Consider the following 18,818-nt stretch of genomic DNA (forward strand, 5'->3'; position numbering starts at 1 on the left):
GAGTGAAAAAACTTGGTTATGGCTAACAACAGGTATATTAAAGAAAGAAACAGAGTCACTAATCCTGGCTGCGCAAGAACAAGCTATCCGCACAAATGCCATTAAGGCCAAAATCGAAAAATCCTCTGATGATTCCAAATGCAGACTATGCAAAGAAGTTGATGAAACTGTTGATCACATACTCAGCTGCTGTAAAAAAAAATCGTGCAGACTGATTATAAATTGCGGCACAATTCAGTAGCACAAATGATCCACTGGAATTTGTGCAAAAATTATAATATTAAAACAACAACGAACTGGTGGTAACATAAGCCTGAAAAAGTCACTGAAAATCAGATGGTCAAGATCTTATGGGATTTTCGTATACAAACGGACAAAATACTGGCGCATAATACACCAGACATCACACTGGTTGAGAAAAATAAGGTTACAATCATAGACATCGCAATATCAGGTGATAGCAGGGTCGACGTGAAGGAACATAAAAAAATTGCAAAATACCAGGACTTAAAAATCGAAATTCAACGATTATGGCACAAACCAGCAGTGGTAATTCCAGTGGTAATCAGCACACTGGGTGCTATTCCAAAAGCACTGGAATCACATTTAAAACAGTTAAAAATTGACAAAATCACCATCAGTCAAATGCAAAAAGCCGCACTGCTTGGATCCGCACAGATATTACGAAAATACGTTACGATGTCCTAGGCCCCTGGGTGGGGCCCGACTAGTAATCAATGCCAAATCCGGCGAAACAACTGGTCGCTGTGATACAATTCTGTTGTTGCGATAATAATAATAAGTTGAGCGACTGCGGAAAAAGAAATTGTGTGTTGTAATTGTAGCCCTTGGAGCAATACCTAAAGGGCTACCTCGCTATTTGGAAATTTTAAATTTATCAGACTTGAATATTCTGATTCTACAAAAAACCACCCTACTTGGAACAGTTTATATATCCTCTGACATTACCTTAACAGTTCCTAGGTCCTTGGTTAGGACTCGAGCTGTTGAGCTACCAACCAGCCTCAAAGGCTGTGAATTTCACCAAAGATTAACCATGCAACAACAAAACAATAACAACAACAATAGCAGCAAAAGTGAATAGAATGCCACAGGATTTCTTCTACTTTGATTATCTAGGACACCGATCATCAAAGTATGGTCTAAGATTTCCTGATGGTCCCTGAGACCTTTTAATAAATTCTTTATTATTATGCACCCTGCCCAAAGTCACTCTTTAAAAGTATACTTACTTATACAGTAAGTAAGTATACTTACTGTATACTAAGTATACAGTATATAAAAGTATATCTGTATATGCTTCCAGTTAGTCATCCAAAAATATCTGCATACCCATTTGCAACATGTTGTTGTTTGAAACAAAGCTCTATTGAGCCTTGGTGATGTTCAAAATCGCCATGACAAGTCATTCGTCACAGAGTTTTACAAAAAAATTGTCTTATGGAAATAATCCCATTACTATATTTCACTTGGTTGCTGTGGGCATTTCACAAACGGATCCTTTCCTTCTTTCCCACCAGAATAAGTTTCCTATGAGGCAATCTTCTATGAGATCTGACAAACATGAAAGACAAGTTATCAATTTTCCGATTTTCATCCCTCCAAGATAGGATTTAATTTGATTAGGAACACATGTGCTGCTGACATCTGTTTTAAAACAGTGTGCATAGCTTGCACTATTCTTTGATATCCCGTAACTATTAAATGCAATGCTAATGAGGATTCCCATATTGATTTTTTTTAGCTCCCATACAAGTCCATGAAAAAAGCTGTCAAGGGTTAGGCAGTTTTCCAGAGTGCATTAGTTTCCAGTACTTTGGGATCATTTCACTTCCTGGTTTAACTAAATGGTTAGCTTACCAGTTCATACCATCTAAGATTTACCTAAATGACGTTGGTTAGCAGTGGTAGTGATCCAAAAGATCAAATTCCATTAACCTTGAGTGCATGCCATAAAGCATTTCTCTGATCTGTTTCTCTTTGAGATTGGTTTGACATTACATGAACTGCTCCATAGTAGCTTAAATGTTTTCTATTATCATTGACTGACTTTTCAAAGAGCAGCTTTAAGGTTTGAGGTTTGAGGTTTTATTTAATTTGTATGCCGCCCTATTCCCGAGAGACTCAGGGCGGCTAACACTCTGGAGGGGAGGGGTGTACAAAATAAAAATAAAAAGACAAACAATTTAAAATAGAACAACAGTCGTAACCTCGGATGGGGCTGGAAAATTCAGCCCCAGGCCTGCCGGAACAGCCAGGTCTTGTTGCTTTGCGGAAGGCCGGAAGGGTGGTAAGGGTCCGGATCTCAACCGGGAGATCGTTCCAGAGGGACGGAGCAGCCACAGAGAAGGCCCTCCCCCGGGGAGTTGCCAGCCGACATTGGCTGGCAGATGGAATTCGTAGGAGGCCTAGTCTGTGGGATCTAATAGGTCTTAGGTAGGTAATTGGCAGGAGGCGGTCTCTTAAGTAACCAGGTCCAATATCATGTAGGGCTTTAAAAGTAACGACTAGCACCTTGAAGCGTGTCTGGAGACCAATGGGCAGCCAGTGCAGCTCGCGGAGGATAGGTGTGACGTGGGTGTAACGGGGTGCACCCACAATCGCTCGCGCGGCTACGTTCTGGACAAGCTGAAGTCTTCAAACACTCTTCAAGGGCAGCCCCATGTAGAGCGTAAGGGTAAGAAGGTTCTTTCTTGCAGGATCATTTCAGTCCTATTGTGCCCCAAGGTTTTAGTGATTTTGATTTAGTGATTTATTGACATTTGTAGGCCGCCCTTTTCCCTGAGGGGACTCAGGGCGGCTCACATAAATCAGGGAAGGGGAAATGTAGACAATAACAAAGACACATATAATAAAAGCAATAGCCAACATGCATTAATTCATTGCATCAGTTAGCTTGCTTGGGCTTATAGTCAGTATGAAAGCCGTTTTTGTATCAGATTGGCCTTGAAAACACCAATTTTCATTGCACAATGCCTGCTTTGCTGTCTCCGAAAGTCCCCCCCCCCTCCATCAGCGGACTGATAGTACTCTAATTCAGTGTAAGGCAGCTTCCTGTGTTGGTTGACTTCATATCCTCTAGTGCTGTTTCCTAGAGTCGGACTTGAATATTTCAGTGGCTTTAGAACTTCTTGTGAACTTGGAGGTCAAAAATGACAATGAAGCAGTAGAATGATACCTTGCATGCAATATAGAAATGTGGCCAGTGTTGTCTAGTTTAATTAAAGAAAAGCATATATCCACAGTTTTGTTTCTACTCAGTAAGTGCTTCTAGGCTTTCTGCTCAAAAAATAAAAAAATAAAATGGGATTCCTGATTACGGTAGATATGCTTGTTGTTATAGAAATGGCTAGCATACATTAAGCATGTAAATTTTTTAAAAAGGAGGATATGTGTGTGTGTGTGTGTATGTATGTATTTGTATGTATGTATGTATGTCTGTATGTATACATGTACGTACGTACGTACGTACGTACGTACGTACGTACGTACGTATGTATGTATATGTTTTCTGAGGTTTTCGCAGGTGTTAGTATGTAGGTCTTTGGTTATTCGGGTTTTCTCCCACGTAAAATTGGAGATGTCTTGGCGACGTTTCAACGAAGTCTCATTCGTCTTCTTCAGGCTTCGTGCTTCCATGAAGCCTGAAGATGACGAATGAGACTTCGTTGAAACGTCGTCAAGACACCTCCAATTTTACGCGGGAGAAAACCCAAATAACCAAAGACCTACACACACACACACACACACACACACACACACACACACACACATATTTGTTGTATTTGTGCTGATAAATAAATAAAGGGAGACTAGTATAGATCTATTTCAAGCTATTTAGCTCTCATCAGCTAGCCATACCCTTACTGAGAATAAATAAATAAATAAATAAATATATATATATATATATATATATATATATATATATATATATATATATATATATATATATATATATATATATATATATATATATATATATATATATATATATATATATATATATATATATATCTCTATATATCCTGCACTGAAAAAAGTTGTGGGGGGAGTCTCTTTTCCCCCTCACCCCACACTTCTCTTTCCCCTTTTTTCCCCTCCTCCACTGTTCTATTACCTTTGTTTTCATTTGTATTTTATATTACGGTAATTTTAATAAACTTATATATTTAAAAAGAAAAAAACAAATGCCGAATAATAGCATATTAATAAGCCTGTATTTGTTCATTCACTTCAATTATTACATGTATAGCTGAGTGAATTTTATTCATTCACCATATGAAACCAAAAAAAACCCCATATTCTGTTTTCTTGTATAGCAAATATGAGCCCAGTATTAAATCAGCATTAATCTTCATATGCAGTACAATATGGGGGTACAGTGTACAATGGAGTCTACCATTAGCAAGGGTTCTCCTACTCTTTATTAAACTGCTTTGTGCAAATCAGGAAGGGCACTCAAATTGCTGTTTCCTCAACAGGCCTGAGTGAGGAAGCTTGATAAAAATGAGCTGTTGAAGTGCCTCTGGTTTGGGAACTGGAGCAGATATCTTAGTGGTTCATCCTGTTCTTTACATTACAGTACCTTAGCTCAGCTTTTCTAAAGCTTGAATTACAGGACCTAAAATTCTCAGTCACTGTTTATTTGGAAGTTTTGAGAGGTAACCCACCATAACTGGGGAGTGATAGCTTGAAGAAAGTTGCCACAGGCTGTTTTTCTTTAGGTACCACAAAAGAATAAGCATTTTTTGTTGTTATTTCCTCAATTATGTAATACCGTATCTGGTTTTTTCCTATTTTTTTGGCATATAATACAAAAGATCTTATTAAGAAATATCTAGCATTTGGGTCAGGTGTGAAATGAAACCGGTTCGGGCCAGTTTGCCCGAATCAGTAGTTAAAAAAATGCTACCGGTTCGGGCAAACCGGTAGCGAGCTGTGTGACAATCATCTGTGTCGCGTGATTATATTCACTAGAAATCGCGCGGCACAACTGATTGTCGTACAGCTGATCGTCGGAACATTTTTAAAAAACTTTTTAAAGCATTTTTTTCTACTACCGATTCAGGCAAACTGGTAGTAAAAAACGCTTTTAAAAAGTTTTTAAAAAGTTCAGACGATCAGCTGTACGACAATCAGCTGTGCCGCACAATTTATATTCGCTAGGAATTCCTTCCTTCCTTTGTGCGCGAAGGAAACCGGTAGCAGACTATAGAGCATTTCACCCCTGGTTTGGGTCCATGTTTCAAATCCTTATGCATCTTTTCTATGTTTTCTTTCTAGAAGGTAATACCTTCTGATCCACATTGAATCTTCCGTTGATAACTAATTGAAAAGAATTGAAATCCATGCTCTTGGTGCAATATTCTATTTAAAGGGACGTCAGCTTATCCGAATGATTGCAGTCTAGTTTATTTAGCAGGTAGTGGAGACAGTGTCACAGTTTTAATGGTTGGTAAGATCTTTGAAGAGATAATTGTTTGGTAGTAGGTGACTGTCACATTAAATATGGCTTCCAATCTCCTCAGGTTTCAGCAGGCTCCATGGTGCAGTTTGAGAAGGAAGGCTTTTCCTTGACAGCAAAGAGAGAAGAGAAACCCCTTCCTCAAGGAAATAAGCATCTCTTAGAGTGGGCTGAAAAGGAATATGGAGCAGTAACATCCTTCACTGAATTTAAAATATCCAGGAACGTTTACATAAAAGTGGGTGAAGGTAAGTCTGTTGAAGCTTGTTAATAATTAAAGTGGGGTTTAATTCATGTTTTTCTTCAATCTCACATGAGGGACATTTCTTGGCTCTCCTGAGGTAAGAAAATCGTTCCAAAAGTCGTTTCTTTTGTACCCTTGTCCGTTGCCAAAGGGGGAAAGCAGTTTATTAAAAAGGGTCAATTTACACAGAATGTTAATCGGGGACATCTGGGTGAATTTGGGCTTTCACAGGGTTTCATTTGATATCCCCCCCCCTTCCGAAGTGGGAATTGAAAGAGGAATTAAAGGGCTGTAAAATAAAACTTCAAATAAAACTAGCCGCACTCTGACAAATTGGGGTGAGTGTGTGTCTAATCCTGGTGCTTGTCAAACTAATTTGGATGACTGGGTGCTGATCAGAAAGGTTTTCTGATGGGTTTAACCTTATGTTTAAGGTTTGACGTGTTAGTAATATTTTATTTTTATCACACCTTTATTAGTTTTATAAATAACCTAGGGCAGTTAGGATCGTGACCCGTCAAAACCGCGGTAGACAAAACCGCGCTCGACGAAAGCGCGTACCTGACGTCATCAGCAGCGCGATGAAAAAAATTAAAAATAAATTAAATTGAAATTAAAATAAAATTAAAGCAAGCCGATTCACATAAAGGTAAGGGTTAGGGTTAGGGTTAGGGTTAGGTTAAGGGTTAGGTTTAGGGTTACGTTAAGCGTTAGGGTTAGGTTTAGCGTTAGGTTTAGCGTTAGGTTAAGGGTTAGCGTTAGGTTAAGGGTTAGGTTTAGGGTTAGGTTTAGGGTTAGGTTTGGGGGGGTTAGGGTAAGGTTTTCGCTTTAATTTTAAATTTACCGCTCACAGCACGATGTTTTCGTCGCGCTGTGATGACGTCATGTACGCGTTTTCGTCGAGCGCGCTTTTGTCTACCACGGTTTTGTGGTAGAACCAGTTAGGATTAGGGTTACTGAGGTGGGTTGACCTGAGAGTGAGTGACAGGCCCAAAATATCCAGCTGGTTTTTCATGCCTAAAGGAGGACTAGAATTCACCGTCTCCTGGTTACTAGCCTGATGCCTGAACCACTAGATCAAACTGGCATAAAACCTGTTAGTTATAAAACCTGGTATGCTACATAATGCACTGATGACATTTCAAAATAATTTGCTCTTTGGCAGTGCAGCAAAATATCTAAATAAGAAACAATATTTTATTGCTCAGTATGTTCCTTGAAACTCAGGAAACCCAATCCATATTGGGATGCCAACATGGATGGAGGGATGCTCTAATTTTTTGCACCTAAACTGGAATCTAATAAATCCAGTCCCGTGCCACTTACATTGTCAGTGTTTTTGAATAGATCGTTTGGCTATTTACATTGCAGGCTTGGGTACTAATTAGACTCAGGACATCAAAGAGCAACATAAAGGGTTTTGACTTGTCCAGTTCATTGCTATTGAGATGGTCAACTTTTGTGTCAAGATTTTTCTAGTCTTCCCTATCCCTATCTAGATTATTGAAAGTGTGATGTGAATGTTAGGGTTCTGTATTACTTCAAATTGCATGCTATAATAAATCATATTTCATTTATTTCTTCGAGCAACTGACCTGCACATTTTTCTCGCTAACTTTCCTGATTTGCCATTCTGTATTATGATGCCATTATTTCATAAAGTATTAATTAGTTAACAGTCTTTCCAAATCTACTTTAGATGAATTTAAGTGTTCCCATTTCTATGCTGGAACTCTTTTTCCCCTCTTAGCATTTTGTTAGCACCTAGAGTGTAATCCCTTTGGTTTTCCGTTATCCTAGAGTTAAATCTTTTTAAAATACCTTCCAGCTGCAGGGAATTTTACTGTTGATATATGACTTTTGGCAGCAATAATTTATTGAGGAAAGTTGATACATGATGAATATTTTTGAAAAAAAAGCTTATCTTGTTAAGCCAAAAGAACTACAGTTTACACCAGTGTAGGGTCATGTAGGGTAGGAATATCAAGATAATATCTAATTAACGAAGCATGATATTGCCTTCCCCATTTTTAGGCAAAGGTGCTGTACACAAACACACACACACACACACACACACACACACACACACACACTCCCTCTAAGATCCAGGACACACTTTTTCAGTTCAGACTAGAAAGTTGCCAACATCCAAAAGAGGTAATAGTTATTTATCTTTCCCCACCCCTTTTCCTAGAATCAGCCCTTTTCTTAGCAATTTGTTCCAGGCAACCACATATCCCAAACTGATGTTTTGCTGTTATTGTTCATTTTCTGTTTATGTGACTGTCATAGTGAAGTTGAGGACAGGTGAAGGTTGATGTCATTAATTTTCTTTTAAGGGGATTTAAAATCTACAAAAGCTGAAGACCAACAAGTTGAACAGTAATTTTCAGTCTTTTATGTAATGGAAGAATAATCTCTGCATACAAAGAAATTGTGAAAGTTTGTCAGAAATTATCAGAAATTAATGAGTTGTCCACATTAGTTTATCTGTTGAGGAATTGTTTTGCCATAAATTTAGCATTCCTATAAAGTTGCTATAGAGATCTTTACTACTTGCCTGGGGGCAACTGTTGCTCAAGGACTACTATCTCCATGCACAACAGGGCTAGCTAGACATATAGCACAAAAAACAACTCTTGCATTACTGCTATAATATCTACTGGGTTCTTAGTAATAGTAGTAAATAAATAAATCTACATTTATTACTAAAATAATGACCAGTAGGTAAATAAGTAAGTAATAATTTTTAAGAACCTTGTATAGACCATCTTACCTTCCACGATGAGAAAAAAAGATCTTGTAAGATTATAGGATGCAGTCTTATTCTGAGCCATACTCTTTATCTGTTATTAACATCTACCCAGATTCCAAACTTTTCTACTCGGTTGACAAAAATCATCATTCTTGACAAACCATTTAATAATTCATCTCTATTATATCAAGTTTACAGATATATACATTAGAATATACACGGTTTTAACAACTTTTCATTAGCATGAGCATTATAGTAAAACAGCAGTTATGGTTTTTTTTTTTTTACGCCCTGGATTCACAACTTTTGCAGGAAGAGCAAATTGAAATCAATTGTACAGCTCTATCTGAGGCACCAATTTAGCTATTCCTGAATCCTGAAGCTTTGTTTATAATGATTCTTGGCTGTCCTTGAATACCATCTAGAACGCAGTATTCTGATTAGTAAGCAAGCTAAACTTCCCTGTAATGGATCAAGGACCTAGTCACAATTACATGAAGAAAGAAAGCATATCTAACTATAGAGGAGGAAAATTGTTGGAAAGTAGAGCCATAAACATTGTACAAGTACTGGAATTTTGCTACTACAACAACATGTTTTTCCAGTTGGGGAACCCAGAGCAGGATGGAGCCCATTAAATGGCTTGTGTGATCTGCTGTTGCCAGGAGTGGGAGGTTGGGGGTGATTTTGTTATATTGTACTATATTAATTTATTTGATTCTTTTTGTTAGTTTTTATTGTTTTAAATGTGGTCTTTTATTCTGTAAGCCGCCTTGAGTCACCATTGGTGAATAGGCGGCAATATAAATTCAATAAATAAATAAATAAAATAAATAAATAATAATAGGTTAATAATTTGCCTGTTCTATAGTGGTACAATGAGAGCTTCACAGGTTGCCAAGTAGGCTTCTGGGTACAGTTCAAGGTGTTGGTCGTTACTTTTACAGCCTTTATATCTTAGGGAACAGTATTATTAGATGCCGCCTTATAGTGGTACCTGCTTATCTGGTGAGATGTAGAAGAGGCGGCAGCTTGCTATGGGTCCCAATCCCAAGGATGAGGTGTCATCATGGACCTGGTGGTGTTCATTGTCTTGTTACTGCTTACTGTAAAGGGAGGGGGGGGGGGGGCTTACCTTACTTGGGATATTTTTTTCAGTTGTAATAGTATATCAGCCTAAGTAGGTGTAGCTGTAGATAAAAAAAATGAAAACGGTGTCTCCTCACCCTAAGCTGGACTACTGAAGAACGCTCTTTTTAATTGGGAAATATATTGAGAAAAAATGAATAAATTGAACCAGGGCCTTATTAATTAGCAGTTGAGGCAATCTTTTGCTAAGGTTTTTGCTTGCACTTAGTTAGTTACTGCTGAAAGTAGATACGCACATACACATACCTTAACTATATGAATAACATTAAAGTAGTAAGACACCAGAACAGTGTAGTACACATACCCAACCACTCACTCAACCACTTCCCCACTAACTACCTGCAAAATAAAACACAGCCTGCATGAAGCACACCCACTCATATGCACTTTAATTTCCCCATAGTAATAGGTTTTTTTTCCCCTTTTTAAAAAGCTCCAATTTACAAGACCTATTAGTAGACATCCCTGCATAATCTCTATTCAGTGCTTTCCATTCTGACATGACTTGACCCAGCCTAATGCAATAGCAGCAAGTGTGTAGATGGTTGGGATGGTCATACATTCTGGGAAAGCAATCCAGTCACAAGGGATAAAATAACTACCCAATCTCAGCCTCAGAAAATGCAGGTAGTCCTCGACTTATGACCACAATCGAGCCCAAAATGTATGTTGTTAAGTATGGCATTTAAGTGAGTTTTGCCCCATTTTACGACCTTTCTTACCACAGTTGTTAAGTGAACTTAATTTGTATTTTATTTTAATTTTTATATATGTCCCTTGTCTTGTCTGTAAGCCGCCCAGAGTCCCTAGGGAGTGGGCGGCATACAAATGTCAATAAACCTAAACCTAAACCTGAACCTGAACCACTGCAGGTGTTAAATAAGTAACAAGGTTGTTAAGTGAATCTAGCTTCCCCGTTGACTTTGCTTGTCAGAAGGTCGCAATAGGTGATCCTATGATCCCTGGGACAATGCAGATGTCATCAATATGAGTCACTTGTCAGGTGTCTGGATTTTAATCACATGACCATGGGGGCAGGGGTGGGTTTCGACCGGTTCGCACCGGTCCCTGCGATCCGGTTGGTCGCCGAACCCGGAAGTAAGTAACTTCCGGGAATGGCGAAGCCCCCCCCCCACACCCGCGCGCGCCCGCACACCCGCGCCCGCGCCCGCACACCCGCGCCCGCTCCTTACCCGGTTTTTACGAATTCTGTGCTTCTACGCATGTGCAGAACGCATACAGCGCCTGCGCGATCCTCCAGGAGCAGCTGGAGCATCGCGCAGACGCTAGTATGCATGCACGCGGCGTGCACGAGGATGCCGCGTGCGTGCGCGAGGACGCTGCGTGCGTGCGCGAAGACGCCGCCGGCCTCATTCCAACCGAACCGGTTGGAACGGGGCGAGAAACCCACCCCTGCATGGGGATGCTGAAACAGTCCATAAGTGTGAAAGAAACAATTACAAGCCACTTTTTTTCAGTGCCATGGTAACTTCAAACAGTCACTAAATGGGCTGTTCTAAGTTGTACTCAAGATGATGGCGCAGTGGTTAGAATGCAGTATTGCAGGCTAACTCTGCCCACAACCTGGAGTTCAATCCTGAGTGGCTCAAAGTTGACTCAGCTTTTCATTCTTCTGAGGTCAGTAAAATGAGGAGCCAGATTGCTGGGGACAATATGCTGACTCTGCAAACCACTTACAGAGAGCTGTAAAACTCTGTGAAGCGATATATAAGTGAAAGTGCTACTGCTATTGCTATGCCACTCCCAACAGCAAATTGTGTTCTAAGGTCAAAACAAAACTCAGCATCTGTAGCTTTTATTTTAAGTGCAGAACACACTAACCAGCTTAGCAGAGCTAAAAAAACAAAACAAAAAAACAAAGACAAGGGACAGAATTCATTAACCCTTAGATAGAAGGCTTTCAGGGGATCTCTGGGTGGAAGGCAAGGCTGGGAAATCCCAAAATACCTTGAGGGGGACATAATGTCAAAGCAATTTGGTTTTGTTGCCATGAAATCTACCTGGCTATGCCCATATAATCACCAGAAGTCTTGTTCAGCTCAAAGGAGTCTTGATCTTTACCTACAATGTAGGTAATTTATTATTATACTATGACTGTCCCCTGCAGCTGAATTAATCCAAACGGCAAATGATTTAAGGTGATATCAACGTGATGAAAGAAGCTGTCCTCTTTTTGACTTATTTATCTGCTAATACTGATGGCTGAAACAAGAGGATGTTCCAGAAACACACAGTGAAGATACAAAATCTCCTGTAGTGATTTGCATTCATACACATGGTAATATTCTCAGAGAACTGGTTGGAAAGCCATTTGCCCATTCAAAGACCATGCATTGAGAATCAATTTTGCACGTGTGCTTTGGAGTACATTAATCTTGAGTGCAAGCTGGACATCTTCAGGATCACTTTCCATTGTCTGAATGGGAGGAGTTGGCAGAATATCTCTGCAGCTTTTGAGATCCCATCTGGCAGGATGCTTAACAGATGTTTGGGGAGTGCTCTCTGTCAGACTCCATGAATAGATTTACTTTCTCATGGCTTACAGAGAAGATCCTCTAGAGAGGAAGACAAAGGGAGACTAAAACTGAGTTTGGTTGGAAAAACTTAAAAATAAAACTGCCAGTCTCAATCCATTCATACAACGTCTTTCATATGATCAGATATGAGTGACCATATATCTATATACATAAAAAGCGAAATACCACTCGCGCATCATCACGAAATCTCCAGAAATGTAAAGCCTTCAAACTTGAAATTTGACACGTATGCTCTTCTTGGCTTCTAAGTGCTTGCTAAGAAAGTATTTTTTTGAAATGACCATCAGATCATCAGTATTTCTTATATTATTATTAACACACTCTGATGCTAAGGAGTTAGACATTCTACTTCCCCCCCACACCTGAAAAGAACTCTGTTCCAACTGCCACTTGGGTGTGGACATGGCCAACACGTGACTGATCCAGCCTGTGTGCTGGGAGTTTGGACATTCTACTCCCCCTTCCCACCTGAAAGGGAGAGAAGGGGATAGGAGAGGCTTCTGTGGGGCAACGCCTGAGGGAGAGAAGGGGATAGGAGAGGATCAATGGGGCCAGCTTGAGGGAGAGAAGGAGATAAGATAGAAGAGGCTTCTGTGGGACACGCCTGAGGGAGAGGAGAGGAGAGGCTTCTGTGGGGCAAAGAGAGAATAGAGGCTGATCATAACTACTCAATGTTCAAGCTTTAACTGTCAATTTATCAAGCCCAATCACATAGTTCTGTAGCGAAGTATGGTTATCCAACCGACTAGTTCTAGTTGTCACATCTCAAGTTGGATATTGGAAAACTAGAAAAGGTCCATCCAAACAATCAAAAGTCTGGAGGAATTCCCCTGTAGGAAAAGTTTACAACATTTGTGGCATTTAATTTATTAAAAAGGACAAGGAAATAATAAGACTTTAGTTCCCTTTTCTATTTATTTTGTAAAGAGCGCTATCTGCTTTTCATGAAAATCATAATGATTTTAAAGTAGGATATAAAGCAGTAATCCTAATTAAATATGATGTGGAAGTTGTCTATGGAGATTTGAGTTTTTCTTTCTGTCTTTTATAATGCTGGCAGTCCTTGACTTACAATAGTTCACTTTAGTGACTGTTCGAAGTTAAAACAGCACTGAAAAAAGTAACTTATGACCATTTTCACACTTACGACTATATGGTCACAGGATCAAAATTCAGACAGTTGGAAAGGCCTCATATTTATGACAGTTGCAGAGTACTAGGCCCTTTGCAACTTTCTGACAAGCAAAGTCAATGGGGAAGCCAGATTCATTTAACAACCGTGTTACTTACCTTAACGAATGCAGTGATTCATTTAACACCTGTGGCAAGAAAGGTCGTAAAGTGGGACAAAATTAACTTAACTATCTTGCTTAGCAACAGACATATTTTGCTTAATTGTGGTCGTGAGTCGAGGATTATCTGTATTGGAAGTTGTATCAAAAGCCAATGAACATTGAGACATTCATAACATGTTTTATTGCTGTAATCAACAATATACAAAATTGGAGAAAAGGAATAAAAAAGGAAAAATGCAAAAGTAAACAGAGAGGAAAGCAAAGAAAAAAGAAAATATCCTATGTTCCATAAAAGGAATTGGCTTAACTTCTAAACATATAATTAAATACTGAGTACATAAATTAATTTATTACACAGATCAAGAGCTAGTTCGTAACCAGAAAATGAATTTGTAATTTCCAGATTATAAATCTAGGCTTGCTTTGTCCTTCTAACATTGAAGAATGAACACAGTCTTTGCATGTATTCTTAAGGTGGGATTGTATTTGGGGATATTTGTCTGCCATATTTTTGCGTGTGTATTATTATAAATAACTTGAGCTGTGTGAAGTGGAGTTCTTGTTTTCAGAGACAGTTTTTTATCGGTAGCAGTGGTGATTCTGAAAGGTCAAAAATTGAGTATCTGTGGTCTAAGATAAGTCATCCTATGTGTACATTAGGTGGAACTATCACAAAGTCTGTCACTCTCTCTGTGATTGCCAGCCTGAGTTAAGGCAAATTTGGAAACAATGGAGGGAATTTGTTTTTCCCAGTCTTTAACCAATCTTTGGCACCAAAGCTTTGCTCCAGTTTTGAAATGGTGCGTGAAATTGTATCCATTATTCTGACACCTGATGTACATATTTAAGGTAGACTGAACTTTGCTATTCTTTACCCTTAATTATGAATTTTGTAATATAAAAACTTTGGATCTCCATGTTAATTGTTGAATTGTAACTCCGTTAATAAAAATGTACTATAAGCAGAAGAAAAGGCTTGAATGACATGAATCAGGTGCAGACACGGAAAAATGCCAAAATGCCAAAAATTAGATTTCTCTCCAGGCCTCTTACTCTGCACGTGAACAAATAAAATCAAATAGAAAATGGAAGGAGAATTTTGACTTTTAGCACACGAGATTTCTCTAATGTCTCGCAGGTTGTGGTATAAATTACTACATTTTGGTATGACTTGAAATTTGTAAAAATGTACAAAAGGGAAGAATCAGTTCTGAATTATCATATTTAGTTTTGGCATCACTGCAAATGTAATTGGTATAATTGCATTTGATAATCTCAGGTAATTAAAACCAATATATGAAATAATTTTTCTTTTTTTTCTTTTTTTAGTTCCATTTTTTCCTACAACATGCAACATAGAAAAGAACTTTATTTCTTTAAACTACCTTGCGGGATACCTACAACCAAAAACAGCAGAAGGATGCATTATGTCTAGTGTGGCCCATGATAAAGAAGTTCATATAATTGAACTTATTGCACCTGATTCAAACAGGTAATAGTTTTAAATCAAATTATACTTCTCCAAACTGGGAAGGAACTGATTTCAGCCCTACAGCAGTTTTAGTAATAGCAGTAGCAATAGCAGTTAGACTTATATACTGCTTCATAGGGCTTTCAGCCCTCTCTAAGCGGTTTACAGAGTCAGCATATAGCCCCCAACAACAATCCGGGTCCTCATTTTACCCACCTCGGAAGGATGGAAGGCTGAGTCAACCCTGAGCCGGTGAGATTTGAACCGCCGAACTGCAGTTAGCAGTCAGCTGAAGTGGCCTGCAGTACTGCACTCTAACCACTGCGCCACCTCGGCTCTTTTAAAGGCACCAAGTCTCATATTGTAAAAGCCTTATAAAAAGTACAAAATATTCAAGTTGAGACTAGATTTTATAGACATTTGATACAAATTTCTAAAAGAGAATACGTAGAAAACCAACCATTTTATAATTGGAACTGATATATAGATATTTTAAAGTCATAAATTCAACATCCTCAACCTAACATTTCAAACACGGGATAAATCTAATGAAGCAAATCAAATTAAATGTGGTGTTTTCTCTTCAAATGATGGTTTCAGTGCCAAATTATAATAAGCACAAAAGTCAGCTATATAAAGGATTGGACATCTGGCTTAAACATCAGGTAGCACACGATAATTGGACAAAAGTTTAAAAGTTGTTCAAAGTCCTCTTTGCTGAAATGCTGAAAATTAAACTAGAAAGTTGATCAAACATCATGAGAGAAGGTAATATAGAGACCACATACCAGTGGTGAAATTATTATTTTTTTTACCACTGGTTCTGTGGGCGTGACTTGGTGGGCGTGGCAGGGGAAGGATACTGCAAAATCCCCATTCCCATCCCACTCTGGGGCCAGCCAGAGGTGGTATTTGCCGGTTCTCCGAACTACTCAAAATTTCCGCACCAGTTCTCAAGAACCTGTCAGAACCTGCTGAATTTCACCCCTGCCACATACACATTTTTGTTAAGAAAATTATCCACCAAGAATTGAATAGTTTTATGAGGCTGGCATAAAGAGACAGAAAATAGTATTCCAAGGGATAAAAGAGAATAGTATAAAGTTGTAAAGGGGTTGACAATCAGGAGTTAGAGAGCAAGAAATTGCTATTGATTTAAAACAGGCAACAAAATTGCTGGCAACAAAGCTAGCATATCTGTGTGTCATTTTAAATATGAAGTAAAGCTGCAAAGATTGAGTTATTCTGTGTATGTAGAATTTGCTTCTAAAATCCAGCAAGCAGATTGAACTCGTCAATCTATTTTGCTGTTTGCCAAACTATGGTTTGAAGAGACAGCAAAGTGACTTTTGCTTCACACGAAGTACCAAAGGGAACAGAGATACAAAAATCCCCATTTGAAACTTCTGATGCAAAAGAAGATAGCTCTTTTGTGCAGATGTGAAAAGCCAGCTCTAAGTGGCTTTCTTGAACTGACACCAAAATAGAGAAAATTTTGCACTCTTTAAATGGGAAAGACAAGCTTTTGAGGAGTGTTATTAGCGTAAAAAAGTATGTTGTTTCCATTGTTATTTAAAATTGTTCTAGCAAGTGGGGTGGAACAGTCTGTTTTGCACATGCTGGACGTCTGGGATAACCTCCAGTGTTTTAATCTACTGGCCAGACACTGGGAACATGATGGATTGGAAGAAGGTTGAGAGCAGAAATTTTCTGGCATGCCGGCTGACTCAGATCTTGCTTTTCCAGCGCTTTCCAGGTGGATATCATCATTGACATCAGACCATCTCGGCCAGACACCACGCTTGTCAGGAATCTTGTACTTATCCTCAAGTGCAGAAAGTCTGTCAACTGGGTCATCAAATCCCATGACGTGCAGGGGAGGTTGGAAGCCATTGTAAGTAGATATTGCCCTGCTTTGTGGTCTGGAGGAGGCACGGGTCTGTTCACATCTCGTGCCTTGCTGTGAAAACAGATGACTGACTAAATGGCTCCCCCTCTTTTGCTAATGCTGTTGGCGCTTTGTTTTTTCCTAACCTACCAAGCAGCCGGCTACCGTGTCAGGCACAGGGGTGGGGAACAACGGCTCTTTAATGACTTGAGGACTTCAACTCCCAGAATTCCTGGCTGGCTCAGGAATTCTGGGAGTTGAAGTCTACAAGTCAAAAGAGGGCCTTTGTTCCCCACCTCTGGTGTGAAAGATGGACCAACGTTCATTTCTGAAAGCCTTTATAAACCCCAGGGATGCATTGCATCTTATTCGGACCACCTGTTGACTTTGAACCTTTTTTTCCAAGCTCTTCATTCAGCAAGAATCAAGTTGCTAAATAATATTATTATTATTTAAATATTAAGAGCAATTGGGAGGGGAAGGGTCCCATCAGTGGTGGGTTTTAAAAATTGTTCGAACCTACTCTGTGGGTGTGGCCTCCTTTGTGGGAGTGGCTTGCAGCCCATGTGACCGGATATGATGACACTTGTCAGAACCACCTTAAATTACCTCACACACAGCACTGGCATGCATAAGAATATGATGCAAACTTGTTTTTTAAAAGGCATCTTTGGTTTGCGTTAAAACAACTTCAACACACGCAATGTTCTGATTGCACCACAAACACAGTAGTCATCCTTACCTTTCACAGAGGCACTGAGTTTTATAAATAGGAGCATGATAGTCAGTGGTGGGTTTCAAAAAATTTGGAACCTCTTCTGTAGGTGTGGCCGGCTTTCCGGGTCCACTGGTGGAACCTCTTCTAACCTGTTCGGTAGATTTGACGAACTGGTTCTACCGAATAGGTCCGAACTGGTAGGAACCCACCTCTGGATTCCATGTGTGCGAAGTTCCTGTGTTGTTCCAGTCACAGTTCTAAAAGCTGAAGGAATTCGGTGACTATCAGATTCCTTCTGCTCCCAAGAATGCATTCATAAATGAAATCATCTATCTTCTATCTATCTGTCTGTCAGTTTAATTTATATGTCTGCTCATGTCACAAATGTGATTTTGAGAGGCATACAATAAAGCCATCAATTGCACAGAGCAATGCCCGCCAGTTGTCAGTTACACAGTATTGCTAAATAAGGGGTATTTCTCACTGACAATAGCTCCAGTTTAGACAGTGTTAGTTATCAGCATTTGGCATTTGGGGGCAGGTGCTGGAATCTCATTACATAATGTTAGAGTCTCCTACTCTTAAATAGGGTAAAAATGTGGCCTTTTGAGTAGCTTTACGGTCCTTTTCATTTCTCACAGCTACCTTCTTGGGGCCTTGAGGAAAAATGAAAACAGTTGCTAGAAATACTGCAGTTAGGCCTATCAGAGGACTCCAAGGCACCCTAATCCTTGTTTACATTGGACTTTTGTGATAGGTTTGCTGCTCAAGAAAATCAAATTTTTACCACTGCATGAAGATGCTTTAAGTAAAATCACACCATGCTAAGAGGTGCGATTGCATCTTTAGACTCGGATGTATGTTTAAAATCAATAACACTTTGAAGGGCTTTTACTGAAGTGAAAGGCAAAGACTGCCTGAATTGGGATGGGATGACCTGCAGTCTCAGGCTTGCTTGGAAGAAAGTAACGATGGTTTGGTAATAAAATGAAAAGAGAAAGAGGAATGCCAGAAAGGGGAAATGAGCCCACTACGGAGGTTATATCTGTCTGATAACACCTCTGGCTTTGGATTCTCTCTGTGTTTTAGTCCTGCTCACCATGATTCCTCAACAGAGTATCTGAGAAAATGCTGTCTAGAATAAAAAGACGGCCAGTTCCTAAGGGACGAGCAATAAATAGGAATAGAAATGGGAATAGAAATAGAAAGAAATGGGAATAGAAGCACAATAACTTAAGCTATTGAATTCAATAAC

The 18,818-nt window shown here is 39.2% G+C and overlaps 1 protein-coding gene across 3 annotated transcripts in view; it reads left to right on the forward strand.

Moving 5' to 3' along the window:
- TGFBR3 (transforming growth factor beta receptor 3) overlaps positions 1-18,818 on the forward strand; it is a 191,566-nt gene that overhangs the window by 138,627 nt on the left and 34,121 nt on the right. For all 3 annotated transcript variants that reach the window (XM_087719314.1, XM_087719316.1, XM_087719315.1), the window contains exons 5-7: positions 5,550-5,733; positions 14,816-14,978; positions 16,704-16,851. In XM_087719314.1, the coding sequence (XP_087575440.1) occupies positions 5,550-5,733; positions 14,816-14,978; positions 16,704-16,851 (495 nt within the window). The remainder of the gene's footprint in view (positions 1-5,549; positions 5,734-14,815; positions 14,979-16,703; positions 16,852-18,818) is intronic.

The sequence above is a fragment of the Thamnophis sirtalis genome, unplaced genomic scaffold (assembly GCF_051295495.1).
Source record: "Thamnophis sirtalis isolate CommonGarterSnake01/CBP01778 unplaced genomic scaffold, rThaSir2_p1.2 scaffold_7, whole genome shotgun sequence".
NCBI classification, from domain to species: domain Eukaryota; kingdom Metazoa; phylum Chordata; class Lepidosauria; order Squamata; family Natricidae; genus Thamnophis; species Thamnophis sirtalis.